General features: G+C 42.7%; 1 protein-coding gene across 1 annotated transcript; it reads left to right on the top strand.

Moving 5' to 3' along the window:
- The first annotated feature begins 6764 nt into the window (after nt 1-6764).
- On the top strand, nt 6765-20780 carry stk17al (serine/threonine kinase 17a like). The gene is made up of 7 exons (XM_084072568.1): nt 6765-7128; nt 11808-12020; nt 16030-16174; nt 16886-17012; nt 17147-17195; nt 17805-17984; nt 19122-20780. Exons 1-7 carry the CDS (start codon nt 7016-7018, stop codon nt 19405-19407), a joined length of 1113 nt encoding a protein of 370 aa, XP_083928694.1. The 5' UTR covers nt 6765-7015; the 3' UTR covers nt 19408-20780.
- The last annotated feature ends 1817 nt before the right edge of the window (nt 20781-22597 follow it).

Raw genomic sequence — 22597 nt, 5'->3', positions numbered from 1 at the left:
AAATCATAAGTGGTACAACAGGATGTGGTTAACCATTTAATTTGCCTTGTGAAAAAAAGGATTTTAAAAAGTAGGTAGTCAAAAAATAAGTTATTTCCTGCTAAAGCATCACTTCTTCATTGTTCTGATATCCATCAGATTCAATCAAATGATCACCCTGCAGCTGTAGCCAAGCTCCTTACAGGGTTAGAGTTCAGTGTTCAAGAGATTTCAAATGGATTTAGCTAATCAATCACTTCTCATTATGGCAGGCCCGTCAGAGGTTCAGCTTTCATCTACTTGTAATCTCAAAGCACCCTCCTGTCAACTAATATTTAGCTGTCAGATAGAGTAATTGATTATCTAATCAAAGGCAAGTGGAAATGTTGCATCACGGACACACTTCTTTCCAATGGCTAATTGTTTGTTATCCTTAGATTACCTACAGGGTAATGACATCACTTGCTTATTGTGATCCCTTATTTTTATCCCTCCGTTGGTGTTCTTACTCTGTTGCCAGAGGGATTAGGCACTGTTTTTTTTTTCATATGCCACTAAGCGTCAGTTCTGCACGTCATCCCACAGTGTGGAGGTGAATGACTGCCAGCACCATTGTGCAGGTCGTCCAATCATCAGCACAACACAAGGCTCCACCATCAAGCCACTAGAAGCGACATTTGTCTCTTTTGTTTGTCCTCAATGGATGAGGCAGAAGTACCAGTAGTGGGGGAGGGAGGGGTTAAAACTTGGGTGGCGTGGTACGTATCTAAATCAACCGAGGCCATTGGGTTGTTGAGTTTTATGAGGTGTGAGACCTTTGCCTGTTCCCTTCAGACCCTCTTACACTGCGGTCACAGCAAACGGATCGTGGATCACATCAGCATGTGACCTGGGCTCACCATCATTACCTCATAGGCTGAAATGACAGTTAACGCAAGCATGACATCATCTGCTAAGATGACCTGCTGCTAGGCTGCGTTAACCCTCTAAATGGTGGCACGCACGCAATCTAACAAACTTGAGGTCATGGTCTATTGACATTGAAACCTAGAGCGTTTTGCCAAGGGTTTACGAGGCTAAACGTCAGTTGGTTGTAAATTACTAATTGCACAACGCATGGCAGATGAGATATGTTTTCAGGTACAGCATAATCAGCCAAAGGAGGAGAGGCAGCACTCGCATAGGCCTAGACTGAAGTAAGATTACCAGGTTGCCCGCCTGTGCTGAACCCATTCATTACAGAGAATCCCATTTTGCTGTAAACAATGGTTTATAACTAAGAACCATAAACAGAGCAGCTAGACAACTAGCAATCATGCTCTGTAAGGGTTCAACATTTTGCAATTTTGCAGATGAAATCTTTTACCCCTCACTAACAAGGCAAATTTCCTAAGAGAGTTGGATGTCTCCCTCACTCTCATACTAGCTCAGTTGCGTTTGGTGGTTATTAAAAGCTACTTTTAACAGAGGTTTTATCAGCCTTTCAGTCATAGCCAACGCGGAGAAAATAATCTTAGTAAAAAATATTTCCCCAGATATGAAATCAACCCCGTTTTAGTCAGGATCACATCAAGCACAAATATGAATTGTTCTTCTATAAAGACCTTGGCACATGACACATATACAGTACAGACAATACATGCGCTCCAAACGGATGCATTGCTAGTGCATTCTTTCTTATGTTTGTAACAAACAAAACAGACTGTTTTGTCCGCTCGAACTGAAAGGAAAAGTCAGAGATGTTATCAAGGTAGCACACGTCTATCTAATCTAACTAGAGCTTACATGGAACGTCCTAAAGGAATAACAGCCAACGCTTCGAGCAACAGTGTCACAGGGTCTTCACAGAAAAAAATAACGCTTACATAACAAGAGACAACTTTTTTTCTCTCTCTCACTTTACAAGCCCCTGGCTAGTCTAGCCCCTGGGTCACATAAATGAGAAGAAGAGAAAGGACATCCTTGAGAAAGCAGACAAAAGACTTTCTGTCTCACAAACTCATTTACTTAGGGGAGTCATAAGGGAGGTTAACAGTGTACATTCCCCCTGATCTTACGACAGCAACCCCCCCACACACGCACGGACACGCGCACGCACACACGCACGCACGGACACGCGCACGCGCGCACACACACACACACACACACACACACACACACACACACACACACACACACACACACACACACACACACACACACACACACACACACACACACACACACTACAGTACCAACGAACCTCCTCATCAGGCACTTCAGCAGCCCTTGGAACGGTATGTCAGCTCCATCCGCGAGGATGAGATGTTGGTCACCACAAGAAGAGGGATTCAGTCACTGGGCCCTCTGCCTGGAGATGTTGAATGTCGACAGCAAGTGTCACCATGTTAAAGTATGTAATTAAGTCATACCATACAAATAATACATGTCACCTCGAATTTTGCGTCATACATAAAAAGTATGACGAGGTTGCATGTTTTCCCTGATGGGAACAATGGAGCTTCTTTCCACTTACCTCAAACCCTAGCCATGCCTTAAAAATGCCCCCGACGCCGTTGCCAATGGCCTAAGGGTTAAGGCGCATACCACATATAGGCTCTAATGCAGCCTGACAGCAAGTCGAGGGTTCAATTCCCAGAGCCCGACGACCTTTGCCGCATGTCACTCCCTGTCTCTCTCCCTGTTTCCTGTCTCTCTCTACTGTGTACTACCAATACGTTAGAAATGCCCCTTGATACTATTATTATACTATGATTTCTGTAGCTCCAAGTATTGGACATTATTTATCAGCGTTGATCCAAACCTTGCACTCACTCTAAAAACAAGACAACCGATTTGTTCCAGTCCTTGTGAAAAGTGTTCACGGTCCCCAGGTCACGGCTGAACTTCTCATATTTATGTTAGCTGAACTGCAGGCTGGCAAGCTAATTCACCGGCATGTGTTTTCATAAGGTCTCGGGGGCCGAGTAGAGCTCCCTCACTAACGTCGCTTGTGTGAACTCTGACCCCCTGCTTAAATGGAAAGGCTGGCAGAGAAAGAGGGTCATGGCTCTGGAATGGGTCTGGAATTAAGGTAACAATTTAAGGAGGCATAACAGGTTATGTAACCGCCTCGCTAGACCCTAATGACTCCTGAGGCATCCTGGAATGTCCACCCTCAACAGATCCCTTTTTCATCAGCTTCTGTTGGTGGCAACACAGATCAGCTTTGGTACGGTAACCTTAAGCAAATCATACGCTGTGCACTCCTGGGCAAGCGTCCAATCAGTAGCGATCGCAATCTTTACATTAATCTTTACATGCCACAGAGCCAGCCACAAGAAATACTGTAGATAGCAATCACCTCTATAAAAGTTTTTTTGTTCTCTCATTCCTTCCTTCCAACACAAATACCCTTCTCTTAGTCTATTGGCACAAAGAATGTGGGTTGGCAAGGATATTGTGTACAAAAATAAATCCTCATCATCCCTATTTAAGAAAATTATATTTCCCACCATTCTGATCCCAGTGGCTTATGTTCACCTTCAGTATAACTCATTTGGTCCCTTTGCCTATTGCTGAAGCTGTGTGTTGGATATAGGGCTGCAACTATCGGTTACTTTTTCGATTAATCAGATAAAAGAGAAGCATGTTTTTTTATATTTCTTAAATTAGTTAAATATCAATTGATTAACCACTTCAGCGTTATTTTAACTTCATCGCACGCAATAATAGTGAAAATAGCAGATCAACAAGCTCAAAACGTATTGCATGGTGACACGCTGTGAGCTTGTAAATCAGCTATTAAACTTTTCGCCCATAATGACATGCCCAACATATAGGGATGGATTAGATGATCGATTATTTTGAGTAACTGTTGCACCCCTAGTTGGATATCTCGAAACGTCTAACTTACATAATAATGTTGTCTCTTCCCAGTACCATGTGTAAACTGAGGTCATGACCTCTGCCCCCACCAGTTCCCTATTGTGTGGAGTTTGGCCCTCAGCATGGGGGGACAGAGTGGCTGTTTTCCAGAATGAGTGGCTCTGTTTGTCTGGAGATGCCCTCCAGGTTCTTGGACTCTTGAGCCACAGACCATAACCCCAAGGAGACCCTACTGCCTAGGTGACACATTTTCCATAGACTCTGGGCTATGGATACAGGATACAGTAGGTGGGCGCTAGGAACATCTGGGCACCTTGATGTAAAATTTGCTAGTTTAAAAAATGTTATATTTGAAAGTAATGTAAAGTAATAAGTATACATGATGTGAACATGCACGGTACATCATTATCAGACTTGAATATCCTTGAAATTCTTGTTTATGCCCCAAATTGACTGGATATAAAGGTTTTGTAGCAATAGTAGAAATGTTAGACCATAATTGTCGAATGTTTAAGTATGTTCTAACATGTATACTTTACTTTACTTAAAAACATTTTCCAAATATTTTATTTTTTAACATTTTGGAAACTCCCTTAGTGCCCACCTATCCTGTTACCGGGGCGACTACACTGGCCAACCCTGCAGACCATAAACACTCATTAATTCCTCATAAACCTACCGTACCTTTATTCATCCCTGCACGGCCACTGTGGCAATCGTCTTGTGTGCTGTGACCTAGGATATCAAATGGAGAGGAAAGTAATTGAAGCACTTGTAGCCTATACTGCACCTGGCTGGCTGTAATATACCTATTCCATAGCCTAGGTGTAAATTACTACTGTAGATCAGTTATTTTTGTCAAGTGACACCATTGCACTACTTACAGAATTTATCAGGCTTAAGTCACTACCGTCCTTCCCAAAAGGCATCTTTAAGATTGCCATAAGCCGTAATGATGAGGGGCTAAAAATGATGTAGTCTGGAGGGACGTTTTGAATTGTCATTCAGAGCGCAGGCTCTGAACACAGTGCACAAACACTCCCATTAATAAGACACAAAACAAAGGTGCTGTTCACATTCACAAATGCAGCAGCTCTCAGCCCCCATGGGCATGTATGTAGGAGAGAAACAACAAGCCTAGCCTAGCACAGCCATGCCCAAATCAGGCACCAGGATATGCAGTGGTGTAAAGTAACTAAGTACATCTCAAGTACTGTACTTTTACTCCACTACAAGTATTTGAAAACGTACTATTTACTTTGCAGATTTTGATCATTACAAAACATAGATTAACCACATTCAGCCCTATGTATATTTGGACCATTTGAAAATAGCCAATCTACAAGCTCAAAACGTGTCGCGACACATTGTGAGCTTGTAGATCTGCTATTTTCAAAAGATTTTTAATACTTTTTATACATTTGAAAACTTGTGAAATGGGACATGCTGCAGAATGTACTTTCCACTTTTGGTACTTTAAGTACTTTTGATACCAAAACTTTTGTACTTTTACTCAAAAACATTTTGAATTATGGACTTTTACTTGTTACAGAGTATTTCTACATTGCAATATTGATACATTTACATATAGTAAAACATTTGAGTACTTTTTCCACCATTGGTATGCATACTCCAAACACTAACACCAGACTAGTGTGTGCGCTTAGGCGCGCATAGATGTGGGCTCTTGCACTTCAAACCTCCATTGTCAAATGAGAAAATTATTATTTTTGGGAGCTGTGGTTTGAATATAGGGTTAGAAGTATGGGGGCTATAAGGGTAATAGTTAGGGTTAAGCATTTAGTAGTTAGGGTCATGGTAGGCTTAGAACTGTAAAGACGATGGAATGTTTTCACAAGTATAGTTATTTAGTTATAAACAAATATGTAGCCTGTCTATGTGTGTGAGTTTGGGAGAGAGAGAGAGAGAGAGAGAGAGAGAGAGAGAGAGAGAGAGAGAGAGAGAGAGAGAGAGAGAGAGAGAGAGAGAGAGAGATTGGTTTCTAGTGAAGTTATAACTGCCTACCCATTATGAAAATCTGAAAAGTAGGTTAGGCTACAATATACACACCAGCAGTGTGAAACATGATAGATGGCTCCTGCCGCCGGTGATGGCTCATCTCTCCTCCTGTCTGTCTCTCATCGATGTGGGTCTTTCTCTGTAACAGAAGCATGAATTGAGTACATCACTATGAATTGATTAGGCCTATCCACTATGAATTGAGTAGCCTACATGCATTTGAAACAAGCAGTTAGGCTTTCAAGGGCTTTGTAATCCTATTTAGTTGACCTTGTACTTAAACTGTACTTTCATGTGCTTTTTCAATTCAAACTTGTAAATAAAGTATTCAATCAAAAAGTGGTGTAAAGTAACTAAGGACATTTAATCAAGTACTGTACTTAAGTACAATTTTGAGGTACTTTTACTTTACTGGAGTATTTCCAATTTTCTATACTTTTACCTCTACTCCACTACATCTCAGAGCCAAATATTGTACTTTTGCTACACTATTTGAAAACTTTGGTTACTTACTTTGTAGATTTTGATTATTATTACAAAACATACATTGAACACTCATTGTGAGCTTGTAGATCTGCTATTTTCAACAGATATTTCTACAAGTTGTGAAAACTTGAGTACTTACTACTTTTGATACTTTAAGTACATTTTGATACCAGTACTTTTGTACTTTTACTCAAGTACATTTTGAATTCTGGACTTTTACTTGTAGCATAACAGAGTATTTTCCACATTGCAGTATTGATACTTATTACTGAAGTAAAGAATGTGAGTACTTTTCCCACCACTGAAACAGAAGCCTAACTTACCATTGGCTTCCAGGGTGATCGTCACTGCAGAGGGCTGGCCCTGAGCAGCAGTCTCTATCGTTAGAATGTATAGTAGCATTCAAACCAACCTCAACGCACCGTCTCTCAGCTGTGTGTGTGTTTATGCTACGACCGACAAGTCCCATTGTTTTGGAATCACCCTATATCTCTTTACTTGGATTATAATATATCGTTTTCGTGACTTGAGACAGTTGTTGTTGCAGGGCTGCAATTTTTTACTTTTTTTTAAAAGATCATGCAAGTATTTACTTGCGGATCCTAAAATCAACATACGTTTCTTTTTTTTTGTAAGAAAGTTATTTTTGCTTCAATTCAACCAGATGCCAGATTCAACCATGATGAATAAGAACGGAATGGTGACAAAGATCCACACGCGAATACGGAGCGACCCTTTCACTGCAAATTATGATCTAGTTGGCAGAGAATTGGGCAGGTGAGTTACAGTTTGCTGCTTGAATGGTTAATATTTAAACAATATGATGGACTTTGTCCATCGACTGAAAAACGGCTGGTGTTGCTGACTGTACGGGTTGACACAGTGTTTGTTTGACAAGTTTATTGTAAACTCATGTAATCATATTTTCTTTCCGCATGTGCACATAGGGAAATGTGTTTAATTGAGCATTTGAGCCCTACGCCGGTCTGAACGCAGACGCGCTGTGAGCAGTGAGCCTGCAGCGTTTTCAAAGTGGGGTCCGGGGACCCCCAGGGGTTCTTGGACCTTTCATTCTTTGGCTATTCAAAACTAGCAGATATACAAGCTCATAGCGCGGCACTCGGTGCCGCGCTATGAGCTTGTAGATCTGATATTTTTTTTAAATCGTGAAAATTTGTGCAAACCTTTTAAAATGATTTTTTTTTTACTTTGTAACTCAAATCTTTGCTTCTGTGTGTCCGTAGAACAAAGTAGTTTTAGCCAAATACTTGGCCGCGGGGGTCCTTGACATGAAAAGGTTTGACAACCACTGGCGTACAGTCTGAGCTGACCTGAAGATCCTGTCTGAATAGGCTACTCTAGATTTTATGGACATGTCATTGTTGTCCTGGACTACAATTACTATAGACCAATTATTTGTTTACTAACATTGAGACTAGACGCACAGGTGATTGTTTCACGCAATCAATTCCCAACCTGTTGTTTCGGGGTACGCTGGTTTCAGCACACCCCGACCCCCTCTTGTGTGTGTGTGTGTGTGTTGGCTAATGAGGCGCGTCCTAGCGAGACCTGACAGAATGGGTTTCATTGCGCGCATACTGGTTGCACGCATACTGGTTCTTATCGGTGTGACGTCGTCTGTTTAAGGGGTCTATGTTTTCATTCTATAAGTCATGTTTTGAACGCACCAAAATATCATGAATTTCATGAATTAGTTTTTGTTTGTATATATAAATCTTTTTAGTGGAGAATAACACTTTTAACATTCAGCCATTAAATAATACAGCTCTCCATAGATTTGTATTACATTTAAACAAGACATTGTAAATAATAATGAAAAAAATAAAACACTATCACAAGATAAAAATGACAGTAAACAATAACACAAAGAAAAAACAGACAAATATTATTGTTTAATGTGTTGCAGTTTGCAATACTAATCAAGTTTGTTTTAATTATAGGTCTGCCTCAATTCTCTGAATTTTTCTCAGCCTCACAATCTCATTGATTTGAATTTAGGACATATACAAATTTATACTGTAATCTTATGATTGTCATCAGTGCTGGTCACCAGACACCAGTCAGTGTAAACAGCTCGGTGCCAGCCAGCTGAGCCAGGTAAACCTGCCAATCATGTCTCCTCGGATAGAATGGGAGGCAATATCAATTAACATAAGTCTACCCACCCCCCCTTCCAGCCATCCTAATGCTTTCCACAGATCAAATGTGACCCACGATGTATTGTATTTGAATCCACATTCTGACTTTTACATTCCAATGGTGCTGAATTGGGGGTTCCCAGAGTCCCAAAAGTCATTTTCCACACAATGAGTTGCCAGCAGCGTTCAGTGATGAAGAATCATCACGGCATAGTTCTGGTGTTCTTTTCAAACAACAGCTGGTCTTGTGTGAATCCTGCGTCCATCCATATAACAGTTTTTGCAGGAAGTTTGCTTGTGTTCCTGTATTTTCCCCAAAGTGTGGAAGAGGCTAAATAAAGAGTCTGTGCCAGTTGGTAGCACTAGCAGCCAGCTTTCCTTGTCGGACACCATGGGACATCCTGGGACAGCATCCAGGGCTTTGGGAGTTGGCAGAGAGCTGGATGTGCAGACTGCAGAGTAGCTGTAGTGTAGCAGGCTCTATACACGAATCCACGGAGCGCTGCCCTGTAGGTGGCGCCGCCATTGCTGCGGTGTCAAACTCAGTCAGCTGCTGCTGCGGTTGTGTCCGTCTGTTGACGTTACTCTTTACCTGCTTGGCAGTTGAAGCAACCATAAACTACACAGGTTCATCCCGATTTTCTGTACATCTTTGTAAAGTTAGTGTTAGTAAAATTTAGTAAAAAGCAGGTAAAAGAGTAACGTGAGCAGTCAGTGACTGCAGCTGACTGACACCGCGCAGCAGCAGCTGATCGAGTCTGACACCGCAGCAATGGCGGCGCCACCTACAGGGCAGCGCTCTGTGGATTTGTGTATACACCCCCACCCCTCTCCTCCCTCCATCCATCCTCTTCACAGTACTTTGACCCGGCAGCAACATCCTTACATCAGGCTTCATAATCCCATTAAATTGCAGGAATTTAAGTGCCTGGTTTCCAGGAGAGCATCTTCACAAGAGAGGATATGGAGTTTTAGTAGGAGGGATGCACCATGTACGGTGTGTGTAAAAGAAAAAAAAGTCACATTTAATGCATGTGTGAGAAAATGGGCAGATGATGGCATCACTGCCCTTCATACGCAAGTCATTCTGTCTTTGAGGAAGACAAAACAGACTCGACAGGAAACCAATTTCTTAACGTCTACCATTGCAGTTGGGGGGGGGGGTTGTTGTTTTTCTTAGGAGGGTTTTGCAGTCATATTTGATGAGACACCAATTGCAGACACGTTGTAACTGAGACTGACAAGACTAACCCTGCAAATTAGGTGTGGGATCTTCATAAGTATCTATGTGGACGCGACGCAGGATGCTTGAGAAAGCACTTATTAGTGGTAGTCTGAGTTTGGTCTGAGAGTAGAGCTAAGGGAACCGTGTGTTCTTTAACAACAAACTTAAAATAGCATATTCCCAGGGGCCAAACATTGAATTAAAGCACTTTCGATTTTATGACGTACGGTATACACACAGGAGAAACTGTTGCTGCTTCTGCCAGTTGTAAGGTGTGAATGCTGCATCCCTCCCCTCATGAAGGCTGTATTTAGTAACCTTTGACCTGTTGTCAGCCTTTGAAAGGCCTCCTGTTGTTCCTGGCTCCCAGCAGCCTCCTGTTGCTCCTTGCTCCTAGCAGCGTCAGTGTCTTTTCAGTCCGTATGTACTATGTAGCTCCCGTCCCTCAGCGAGTGCCTCTGAACTTGGCAAATGGCAGAAAAGCCTCTGACGGAGAGTTTTTGCCTTTTCATTTTGTGCAACGAGTCTTCACCGTTCTCTTTGGAGACTGTGAGAATGCAGTGAGAAAAGGAACAAGCCTCATAGAGTCAGATCTGAGATCCCCTTGTGCCAGCCAACAGAACCGGACTTTGGCCAGAACAGTAGCTGGGATTTGGACCACAACAACAGAGGTCCTAGAGAGTAAAGCTCTGTGGGAAAATGACCACCATCAGGATGACCTAAGTGCTATGAGCTGCTGCTTTCATATTCTGCACGGCTCACATAGTTTGAATGGTGGAAATATAAACTCATCATTGTTTAAACACCCTTGATTGTTGGCCACACACTAAAAATCTTGTCAATTTAGAGCTGCTTTTGAAGTTCTATCAGTAACATAAATCCAAATATTGCAGTCATGGATTTTAACTTGACAGATATCAAATGGACATAGTCAGCAGGGTTACCATCTCCCTTCTAAAGCTGGGGGTTCTTTCAAGGCTCGACTCAAGGCTGTAGCACCAGTGACCCCCTGCCTGGCCCGTCCAGCTACGGTCAGGTGGGTGGTCCTCCTGGGCTAGGGGGCTGCTGTGTTAGCTGACCGGTCAGCCTGACCAGGCTTTTGTCTGCCGGCCAGCCTAAAAGAGAAGCAGGGCCTTGCCAAGGGTCTGGGTGGAGGCGTTTGGAGAATTCCATTTGTCCCCCGCTGCTGTCAGCTGTAAGAATGGGGAAGTGGACAAGGCCTCATTATCAGCGTGGGAGGCACAGCTGGCGATTGTGGAGTGCTAGACAGAGAAAGACGATTCTACACACATCGGACATCCTGCCCACACCCTCGGCTGACCCTCAGCACCTCCTGTGAATCCATCAACGTACATGCACAATTGCACATGCAGCGGAAAAAAAGCTGAATGCGATGAATATTATGAGATAGTAGAACGGTAGTTGATCTATTGTTCTACTTTTCTCTCAAAACTCTCTCTCTCTCTCTCAGGGAGTGGCTGCATCTTACAAGTCCAGCTGTTGCATCTTGTGTCTTTTGTTTGTACTTGACCTATGAAATTAGCATTATCGGGTCCCTGCCCACCGTTCAGAAACTCTACCCCCAACTGTCAGCCTTATCTGCTGCTTGTCAGGCCGTCCTGAAGGCCAGAGGAAGAGGAGGAGAGAGTGGACGATAAGACCTATCTCTCTTCATTGTCAAATGACATAAGACATGCTAGTTCCTTTACATACTACAGCGTTCACCACTTCATTTATGATTTTATTGCTTTAAACATATCTACTCCAGCTGTGGTCAGTGGTCACACAGAGATCTTTCCTAAAAATCCTGCGTGGTCATCTTCTTCATGACCAGGCAGTTTACCTGTTATTATAGAGTATAACTGTATCTGTCTTGGGTCATAATCGAACACTCTTGCCTTGTCTTATTTGATGCACTACTGACTGTTTGATTTGATGCGCTACTGACTGTTTGGATGTGGAAGACGACTGTCTCCGAACCAAGCATATTTGAGAAGCCAGCAATGTGGTTATGATTATTCCATCTCCTCCTCACCAATCTCTGCCCCCCCCTCCCCCCTCCTCCTTCTCAGGGGAAAGTTTGCGGTGGTGAAGAAGTGCATTGAGAAGTCAACGGGGCAGGAGCATGCTGCCAAGTTCCTTCGAAAGCGGCGTAAGGGCGAGGACTGCCGCGTGGACATCATCAACGAGATCGCTGTCCTGGAATCAGCCGAGGCTAATCCCTACGTGGTGGCACTGCACGAGGTCTACGAAACCAGCACCGAGATCATCCTGGTTCTGGAGTGGTAAGGCAACAAACGTCTACAGTACACGGCACAATCCTCAGTATTAATTTAACTCTCAGAGCGTCCACTGACATTGAGCTGAGTTTTTTATTTTTTATGTTTATGGACATAATTGATAAAGATCCATCACAGTTTTTGTCCACTTGTCTCTATCTATGTTTTTGTTCAGATCCACCCTACTATTACAGTCTTTAACATGGGTGAATTTTGACAATAATGATCTTAAACACATTTTAAACTTTCTTTTACTTGAGTATGTGCCACCGCAGTGTATCGCTGCCAGGAAAACTGGGATGAAATGATAAGGTTCATAATCAAGTGGGGGAAATGAGAAACCATTTAAGTGTCACACAGTGGAAACTTTCCATCGCTGCAGGTTTTTTTTTGGTGAACGTGCACAATTGAACCAAACTGCCTTTCTCAGAACTCTCCAAAGTCAGAGATTTCTTCCTAATAGGGAGTTCTGTGAAGTTAGCATGGTTGAGAAGAACCACAGGTCTGATCCTACGTAGGCAGGATGCTGAGTGACGGGAACGTTAGTGCTGGGGTTTTTGTTTTGAGAAGTGTCAGACTAGATAGAATCTAGAATCTTCTCCTCAACACTGAGACTTCCTGTCTGCAAGTTAAATATGTTTTTGCTGAGGGCACAGCTGAATGTTATCTCAGCAACAAATAAAAGTGTCAAAGAAAAAAACACGCACACACAGTCACACACATACATGAACGCTCTTACCTTATAAGGAGATTCATTCTCCCCTGTGGTTAGTGGATATGCTAATCTTAACCACAACACGTCTGATTCTCGTAACCCTAAGTGACTGTCAGAAACTTGCCATTTAAATACCAATGTAGAGCAACCGGATGCTGCTTACTGTGCACAGCAGCTTTGTCAGTGAGTACTTTTTTTTGTGGTAATTGTGCAACAGAGGCTGTTGACTATAATGTTCCTTGTATTCAAGGAAGGCTCACGAAAACACAGGTGCTCTGGTTAGTGGTTACTGGTTACCAGTGGAATCCTAGCCACGGTCTGACCCAGGGAGTTCAGGGTGCTTGTCTGGCTTCTGTCTGGTCTGGTGGTGTGTCACTATCCATATCTTCCATGACTTTGCTAATGAGATTTTAATTAGGATTTGGGGAGAACAGTTAGCATCTTAAATGTCTTAAATGACCTCTTTAGCGTCATTATAGACAGTTGTTAGCGTGCAATTAAGCCAAGACCCCGTCCTCCTCTGACCCTGCTGCTCATGAACTGCCTGCTATACACAGAGGGGCAGGCAGGAAGCTAACCTCTTCCCCAGTTTCACCCTGTCATCCCCATCCCAGACTTGGAATGCTCCTGCAGAACAAAGGCTTCTCTATGGGGGTTGGGGTGGGGTGTGTGTGGGGGGGGGGGGGTCTGTGTTTGACCTCTGACTGAAGTGTGAAAGAGGAAGTAGCACCACAGTTCACCCCTGCATGCCTGCAGAGAAAACATAGCAGTAGGTCAACTAGCCCAACAGCTACTCACTGGCTGCCAACGAGTTGCATTGGGAATACTTCATTTCATCAAGCAGTTAGTCCAGCTTATGCCTTTTGTCTAATATTATACAGGAGAAGAGTTCTATTATTATATTATATATTTTGAGATCGTCCAACCACTGCTTTTTGTAAATTACACAGATGTTTATTCTCTTTGTGTTCGTGTATTTAAAACCACGGCTACAATTACTGCAAGACCCTTGGCTGTCGAAGAGCTTCATCTACCAAGCTGACCTCAGAGTGGGTTTTAATAACTGCAGACCAGTAGGGCCATTTTCCATTTCCTGTGGGTTGAAATGTTAAGCAGTAAAGAGAGGGGCCTCAAAAGCAGCACACTGGCATAAAGTGTGCAAACATGACTCACACACTCGCTCATCGCTCACACAGCCACAACCACATCCCTGGTAATGTCAAAGAAATAGAAGTGAGAACTTGAATTCTCATCATCTCTGCGAGTGTAGCTGCAGTCCATCTAAGCACCACAGAAACCCCTACATAATAACTAGTCAGAGAAAAGTCCACTGTAATGGCAAAATGAACCTGCATCAGCAGTGACACTCCAAACTTTATGACCACCGTCATACACACATAAAACATTTATCTCGGAGACAGGGCGTGTGGAACCAATTGGACCCAATATAATTGGCAATAGTTTCCTGTAGGTTCAGGGGATACAATTGATATACCACAAAAATTAGCGTACAAATGAATGGAAAGGTGATTAACCCCGTCATCTGACTGTAGGATAAAGTTACTGTAGAACATGTCACCACTATTTACGTCTAGACGTCTTATTCAACCGTACCAATATAATTAACTCCCTGTTTTTAGATAATACAAGGTGCATATACACGTGAAAACAGACCTCTCAGCCAAGATGTATTTGAACTCATAACCTTGAGTAAATAAGCAGATAAAAAGCGGATGACGTCCCAAATCCAGCACGAAGCCTGGGAACTAAAGCCAGAATCACAGATTGCGTAGCCATAGCCAGTCAAGGCCAGCTCTGTATCGCTGACATCTAAAGCTACAGCCTATGTTTATGAAAATGCTATCGCTTAAACTCTCGGTTGATCTGGCACCATACAGTTTTTCCATGGCTCTCTACTTTGACTGTATTGCATCATTCCTACAGTAATTCTGCATTTTCCCTCGGAGCATAATCTGATCTTTTTTAGTTCCTTCTCCCAAAAATGCAGGAATAAGGCTGTAAGCAGCCTTATTCTGTGTGTTCCCCTCCCCAATCCTCAGTTTTCAACATTCATATAAAAGATATGCTTCAAAGCACATTCACGTGTGTCTCATTTCCTTTTCCCAAATCACAGCACCAGGCCCTCCTTGTATTCACTGTATATTTGAACCGGTGCAGGAATATTTGTTGGAGCTCTCCTGTGCTCTTAAACGCCTCAACAAGTGGGGTGGGTGGTATGGCGGCTATTTTCACAGCTGAGGACAGTAAAGAGTGCAGGGGTGCGAGGCTAACAAGGGATTGTGTAGTGATAGTTATGTAACAATATATGTGCCCAGGGCTGGGTCATAGAATTTCCTCTGAAGATAGAAAGCATGTGTGTGCCATCTAAATCCCTCACACATGGTTCTGCTTTTTGGGGCTAACCTGTCAGCTTTAGGTACTGATATGATTGCGAAGCATCCAACATAAGTCCACCATGTCTCCAGTTCATTGAACATTGTTACACAAGCACACCCATTTTCACAACAATAAGAAGTCGCCTTGATTTTTATAATTAGCTTTCCTAAAAAGTGTTGCCAAAGACCAGGATAATCCCTAATTCGGGCCTGCTCAAGTGTTGATAATCCAAGATTCGTTGGGAGCTTCCCAGACTGGGATTTATACCTCCAGTTGATTATAATTCCCTTCTGCATCCACTGGAGCCAGTGGGGTCTATTCCAGGACATGCAGGAGCCATAGGTTTTTGATATTGTAGATATATTTGCCAATGTTCCTGCTGGTTTCCTTTTCTTTTGTTCTATTATCTGATTGGAGTTTGTGCACGCTGATATGACCCCCTCATATCTGCAGTCATAAACCTTGGGTCAGGGAGGCACTGAGTTTGAGAGGTGCGGTACCTAATGGCTCTCCTGATTTATGTTGAACTGACAAGCTGTGTGTGTGGATTTGACTGGACCTTGTTTCTCCCAGCCAAAGTACACTAATGGGGTGGTTTGGGGGCAGTGTGCAAAATTATGTAATTTTATTTTTTAATGAGTGGTTGACATAGGGCTAGATTGTACTGCTTACGAAATAGGTTGGAATTTGCCATTGTCATCCTGATTGTGTGATAAATGTGTATCGAGAGGAAGGGCGTACTCTCACTATTCATGGTACAATTTATTATGAGAAGTAAAAAATGAATAAGTGAAAGTGAGCCAAGTTAAACGCCATAGAGGTGGAGTTTATCCATGAAGTTCTTTTTTACTCGACTTATCCTAATTTTTGTTTCCGCCTTTCCTTCCTCTGCTCTCTTCACAGTGCTGCTGGTGGAGAGATCTTCGACCAGTGTGTTGCTGAAAACGACGAGGCCTTCACAGAGAAGGATGTGATCAGGCTGGTCAGACAGATCCTAACTGGTGTGGCTTGCCTACATCGCTCCAATGTGGTCCATCTAGATCTAAAAGTATGTACACTACGGGACCATGGGACATTCTGTCGTCTACAGTGGCAAGACTATCTTACTTTACAAATATATCATCACCCTGTTATGCCAACAAAGCTCAGAATGTAACAACCCTGACTGTCTGGGTTAAATATTTCGGATCCATTTTCCACATTATCGTGTTACCCGTATATTTTTCTTTGCCAATTCAACACTGTTTCAGATTAATCCAATTAATTGTTTCCTTCTGCTATTTGATTAGGTGTAAAAGAGAGTTGTATCTGAATGGGACTTTCTGGACAAATACAGGCTAATTAAAAATAACACATTTAGGAGAGTAAGAACACATTTTTCAATGTGGACAATTTTGCAATGATCCACATGATAATGAAGAAGGTGCTATTCTTCACTGTGGGATTTAAACCATGTACTTTCCAGCCAGTCTGTCTCCTAGATGTAGTGTACACACTTTCATGTAAGTCTAATTAGTTTGGATGTATTTCATCTCATCTGGTTTAGTGGATGATCTTGGCTTAGAAAAAACTGCTAGATTTTGATAGATGGAGCCAGATTAAATCCTCTTTGCACGGTTTTGTTCAGATTGTTTTGCTAATTCTGATCATCTGGAAGTAATGCAGATCTCAGGTGGGGTTGTGGCTCTGTCCAACTGAATTAATTACTAGAGATTGTGTGACCTCTGTCTAATCGACTTTTTGCCTCTGTCATCTCCAGCCCCAAAACATCCTGCTGACCAGTGCCAGACCCCTGGGGGACATCCGCATCGTGGACTTCGGCCTGTCCAGACGCATGGACAACGTCACAGAAGTTAGGGAGATCCTGGGCACCCCAGAGTATGTGGGTGAGTCGAGCATGCAGCTCTTCTGTGCCACAAGATTACCTATTACCCTATTACCTTTCATATCCGTGCCAGTGAGTGTCAGTGTTATTGTGTGTTTTATCATGACTAATTGGAGCATGTGTTCCTGTTAACAGCCCCTGAGATTCTGAACTATGAACCCATCAGCACTTCAACAGACATGTGGTGAGTTACAAGTTAACAGGATTACTTCTCTGTTTTGTGTGTGTTCTGTCAGCCTGTATTGGACTGTATGTGACTTCAATTCACACAATAAAATCCTCAGTGTTGATAATGTGTACATGTGTGTGTATATGTACTACTTTTTTTGTTTTTTTGTGTTAGAATGTTTCATTTTGGTTTGTCTTTTGTATTGTCTTACAAAAAATAAAATAAAGAAACATGGTGATGACATGCAACAGATCCCACTGCACATTTATGTGTAACTCTGTTTGTCACCAAACAAAAATAAACGGTAAATACAGTGTCCTGCAACTAACACTGTTGCTTACATACATTACATGTGTATGTTTTCATGCAAAAGTAAATCGAACTCATCAAGCTCATGGAGCCCCCCCCCCCCCATTATTGTATTATGATATCATTATTTTCTGCATGGGGCTTCTCATTCACAGTCGGTATGGTTAATTATTAGCTAAGAATGTCAAAGTGGAATGCAACCTTGTGAATTAACCTCTGCTGTCGCAAAGCAGCCTCCAGAGTAGAAATGTACTTTTCAGCCCTGACTCATATCCCTCTTTCGCCCGCTCTCTGTCTCGCCCTGTTATCGCTTAGGAGTATCGGGGTCCTGACCTACGTCATGCTGACCGGCGAGTCTCCTTTCCTGGGGGAAAAAAAGCAGGAGACATTCCTCAACATCTCCCAGGTCAACATTGACTACTCGCAGGACACCTTCGAGGGCGTCTCCTCCCTGGCTGTGGACTTCATCAGATCCCTGCTTGTCAAGGACCCCAGGTGAGGGTCTAACACACACCACACACATGGGCAAAATGCGGCCCGGGGGTCGGACCTGGCCCTTTGACCATCTCAATCACAAAGAAAAACTAAATGACCATATGCATTGGTTAATGCATTTGTTTGAGACAAATTTAACTCGACTCCAATTAATCAATCAAGTAATTAATATTTACCATTTGACTACATATCTGCATTCCTCCATCCGTATGTACTAAACACTTTTGTTTATTATGTAACAGTGAAACAGTCTGTCTTGAGTCCATATTTATAACATGTGTTCTATCAGTGACCTATGGAGTGGTGCATATCAGATAAGATAAGATATTGTATACATGTATAGGCTAATTTAAAAGTGAATACGCCATTGACATGGATTGTTTTATCTAAGTCATCTTTTCATTGTAACCTCAAGTACAAGCTGCCACACAATCCTGAATTACTGCATATCTGACTCAATGTATCAAGGATGTGACTCAAGTCGGTAACACATCCTGATGTGTGAGAGCGTGTGTGGGTTAATAGTTTGACGTCATTTATACAAGGCTCGTTTCCTTTTGTAAAAATCCATGGTTCAGCAGTCATAATACTGACAGTAGACATTTCTTTTCAGGCCCATCACTCTTTCTGGTCAAAAACGTCTCTAAAATAGTAACCACGACACATTCTTCCTGGTGAACGGTTCCACTCTCTGGGGAAAGCGTTGGCCTGTCTATCGACAGTTCTCCCAGACCCTTTTTACGTCACGGCTGTCACTATTTGATAAAGTGCTCCGGCACAGGAGCCCTTAATTTGTCACCACAATGTGTCAGTGAAAAGTAGCAGCAGCGTCTCTCTCTGATTCAATGCCATAATCTCCAGTTAGTGTAGTTTAATTGCAGCAAATTAGCGGTGGGGTTGGGGGTTGTAAGGGGGAGTAAAAATGGAAAATTCCCGAGTGGGTGACTAATTCTACAAGGGAGGGATTTTTTTTAAGTTTTGTGTTTTTTGCCAAACGGAAATGTTGAAAAGAGAATAGTGGATAGCATCAATGAGAGAAGGCCATTGGGTGACTTGAAAGACAGACAATCTTACCGCTTTTGCAAACTATTTGGGAATTTCCACTCACCCACTGTGTTATTTTGTTTATGTGTACAGGAAAAGAGCCACGGCAGAAGAATGCCTCAACCACCCCTGGCTGAACTCACACACCCACCCCCACCCCCACATCCACACCTCCGCTGCCTCCTCGATGGACGAGCCAGAGACGAGCCAATCAGAATCGGAGCCAGAGAGCCCCGCGCCGTCCCCTGAGCTGGACTTAATTGGCTCGTACCTCACATTCCCGGGCCAGGGCGAGCTGAAGACGGGTCGCAACACATTCTCCTTCAGCGAAACCCAGTTCCCTACTCGGACTGACATCCAGCACGGTCTCATCTGCTGAGCCACGTGACTCTCCGATTCTCCGTGAGTGTCTAAACGAACTTGCCCACGGGTAGTGGCCATTGAGACCCATTGGGGCTGAAGCGTTCCGATTTCAGGGCCATGCTATTGAGCTATATCTGTGTGGGATGCTGTACACGCGCTGTTTGCTGCTGCTGCTAATGCTGTAACGGATAAGAGGTCTGCAAGCTGATCTGTGTGTCTATTGACACGTGCGGGTGCGTATGTGTCTGCGTGAATGACGCATGCTACCCCTGCTGATGGGTGTAATTATGTGGGCAGGCAGTGGGAGGAAGCCCTGTCTTGAGAGCAGAGCTGGCAGATTGTTGGTCCACAGAGCAGAGGTTGCACTCAGCCACCAGAACTGAACTCTTCTGTGTACCAACCTGCCCAAGGACAAGCACTGGCTCTTGGTGCCTACAGGAAGATAACCTTATAGGCAGAAATTCAAAGGAGGGGGGCTGTTTTCTTCCAGAGGAAATAACTTCACTCATCAGCAACACAACGCTCGACCCGAAGACTGACCCAGACATGCCTTCCATGATGCGCTTTGTTGATGAAGGAAGTAAAGGTTTGATGATGACGATGAAGATGATGATCCTATATACTCCAGACATAAATGTTCCACCATCTCTTTATTTATTTATTTTGTTTTTGTTTTTGTCAATTCAGCTCCTTTACAAAGCCACATCCCTGCCCAATGTTAAAAAATATTTACTATTATTATTATCTTGTTGGACAATCTTGAGCACTTTTCAGTTCATCATTAGACTCCATGTAATGGTGAAAAGTGAAATGATTTGTACACAATTCTCCATCATCAGTTGCCATAGCCATACTCTTCTCCATTAAGTGCCACTTTATTGACCATGCATTTTATGTTGTTTCAGTTGGGTTTTTTTAATTGAATTTTTCTTTGTGTCAATAATTGCTATTGCACGAGTTGCACAACTCTCCTGTACTTTTATCATTACATGGTTGCCATTTTCAATATGCCTCTATGGATTTCATTATCTGTCAACTGAAGAGTTTTTCACTCTCTGTGAAGAGCTCAAATATGTGATGATTGCCTTCAGATGGATGATAGGGAGAAGAAAATCTATTCGTAAGAATTTATCCAAAAAAAGTACTGAAATGTATATATTGTGTGTTATTAAGATTAATCTGTAAAATATTGTTTGCTAAAATAACTTGTGAGATAAAACGTGATTTTGTACCTTTGCTTTTTACTTATGAAACCCATTCCTGGTCTCTGTTCATAAATTTCAGGCAGGTTTGCACTTGTCCTTCTGGACTTTACATTAATATGAATAATGTTGATGGCATGAATTGTAAAATGTATCAAAGAAAAATAAATATTCATTTTGTATCCCACTTGTCAAGTCTGATTGTTTTGTTTTTTTGTTTCCCCCCCCAAGAACAGTAACAGATTTTATGCCTGACAGCATTAAAACCTTACCTTACGATAGAGAACAATACGTCATATTGTGTGTGTCACAGAAATGGTTGGGAAAGTACTCTAATTTGAGCGGATAACCACATTGCAATCAGAGAGGCTAAATAGACCTTTATTGATCCTGTGGGGGAAATTCGGTTTTAGCAGCAGCACTGAATGAAACACAGGACAGAATGATACAGTTACAGACATAGAGATTCTGAAAGATCTCAGAAAATAAAAGAAACAAGTAACGTTAATATAAAAGTTGGGCCTTTAATATATAAATGTAGGCATACATATTATGTATGCCTACATTGTGTGAGACTGATGCTGATAAACAGTATACGTGTGTGTGTGTGTGTGTGTGTGTGTGTGTGTGTGTGTGTGTGTGTGTGTGTGTGTCTGTGAAACACTGGCAAGAAGGTGGGTGGCCTTGAGTGAAGGTTGATTGCCTTGATTGTCTCCGCCAGGCCGAAAGGCATGGCCAAGACTGAACTGCCCACAAAGAGTTTGGAAACGTAACTTTGGTCGATTATTTCTCCCCTTCTTGTAACTTGTAAGGATCTTGCAATCGAGGAATGAGTAACACAACTACACGTGTGGGTAGTGCCTCCAAAATTGTTTCCAAACTCCCACATTATGCTTCTTGGTAATCGCTCTTGTTTTGAGCGACCTGCCAGCACACACTTGCTGAGAGGTGTGTTCCAGTCACAGGTGTGTGACTGACTGGCACCTGAGCATGGGTCTTGCAACTTTATTGAGTTTGTGTATGCTCCAAGCAGCAACACTGCCCCCATGGAAAGATGCCACGTTTGTCCCTTCAGGATAGGGCAAGTGAAGCTGGTGTTCCGTTACACAGATTACGCATTATTTGATGTCAGCCCTGGTACCATTTGCAGGCAGGTGTGTGCCAATCACACACCTGTGACTCCAGCAGGTGTGTGCTGGCTGGTCGTTCAAAACGAGAGCAATTACCAACAGAGGCATAATTGGGGATTTTGGCAATTTTTTGGGGTCGCATCTAAAGTTTGCAGGAGTAGCCCGTTTTGATCAAAATGCCGCAAATCATAAACGCTGCGTCCAATTGCGTAGAAACTTTGCACACATATTCGCACTGAGGAACAAATGCCACCCTTTGAACATTTCTCTATTATAGTGCCACCAGGAGGCCGATCTTTTTTTATATCACTTATACAAATTGTCCAAAGATCACGCAAATCGGTACACATTATTTCTATAGTCAAGTGATCAAGACGGATCCGTCAGATGAATACATAAAGTTTTCATATTCCATCCTGTTCGGCGAATTCCAAACATTGCTGGCCCACAACCTATACCTGGCGGAGACCTGTGCTCCAAGGAGCACTTTTTCTAGTTTCCTCTGAATCTGCAGATCACCTCAGTGTAGTCAAAATAAGTAGACTGTCTGTGGAGCATAAATCTGCCTTTCATCACAACATAGGACTATTTAGTGAAGAGTGAATATTGAGGAATACAAAGCACTCTGACCAGTCTCCCAGAAATATCCATCAGCCTCTCTTTACAGGAAATGCCAGTGTCCCATGAAGAGGAACACAGCTTTGCTTTCCACTCTAGTAAATAGTCATCTCTCTCTCTGCCTGCTCTCTCTCTCTCTCTCTCTCTCTCTCTCTCTCTCTCTCTCTCTCTCTCTCTCTCTCTCTCTCTCTCTCTCTCTCTCTCTCTCTCTCTCTCTCTCTCTTTCTCTCACTCTCTGTCTCCCTCTCTCCCTCTG

The sequence above is a fragment of the Gymnoscopelus microlampas genome (assembly GCF_963454915.1).
Source record: "Gymnoscopelus microlampas genome assembly, chromosome: 11".
Classification (NCBI taxonomy): domain Eukaryota; kingdom Metazoa; phylum Chordata; class Actinopteri; order Myctophiformes; family Myctophidae; genus Gymnoscopelus; species Gymnoscopelus microlampas.
This window is presented reverse-complemented; position numbering and strand designations above follow the sequence as displayed.

Coding starts and splice junctions, on each gene's coding strand:
- stk17al (XM_084072568.1), top strand. CDS start 7,016: ATGCCAGATTCAACCATGATGAATAAGAACGGAATGGTGACAAAGATC. Junction 16,175..16,885: donor TGGTCCATCTAGATCTAAAA/GTATGTACACTA, acceptor TGTCATCTCCAG/CCCCAAAACATCCTGCTGAC. Junction 17,985..19,121: donor CTGCTTGTCAAGGACCCCAG/GTGAGGGTCTAA, acceptor TTATGTGTACAG/GAAAAGAGCCACGGCAGAAG.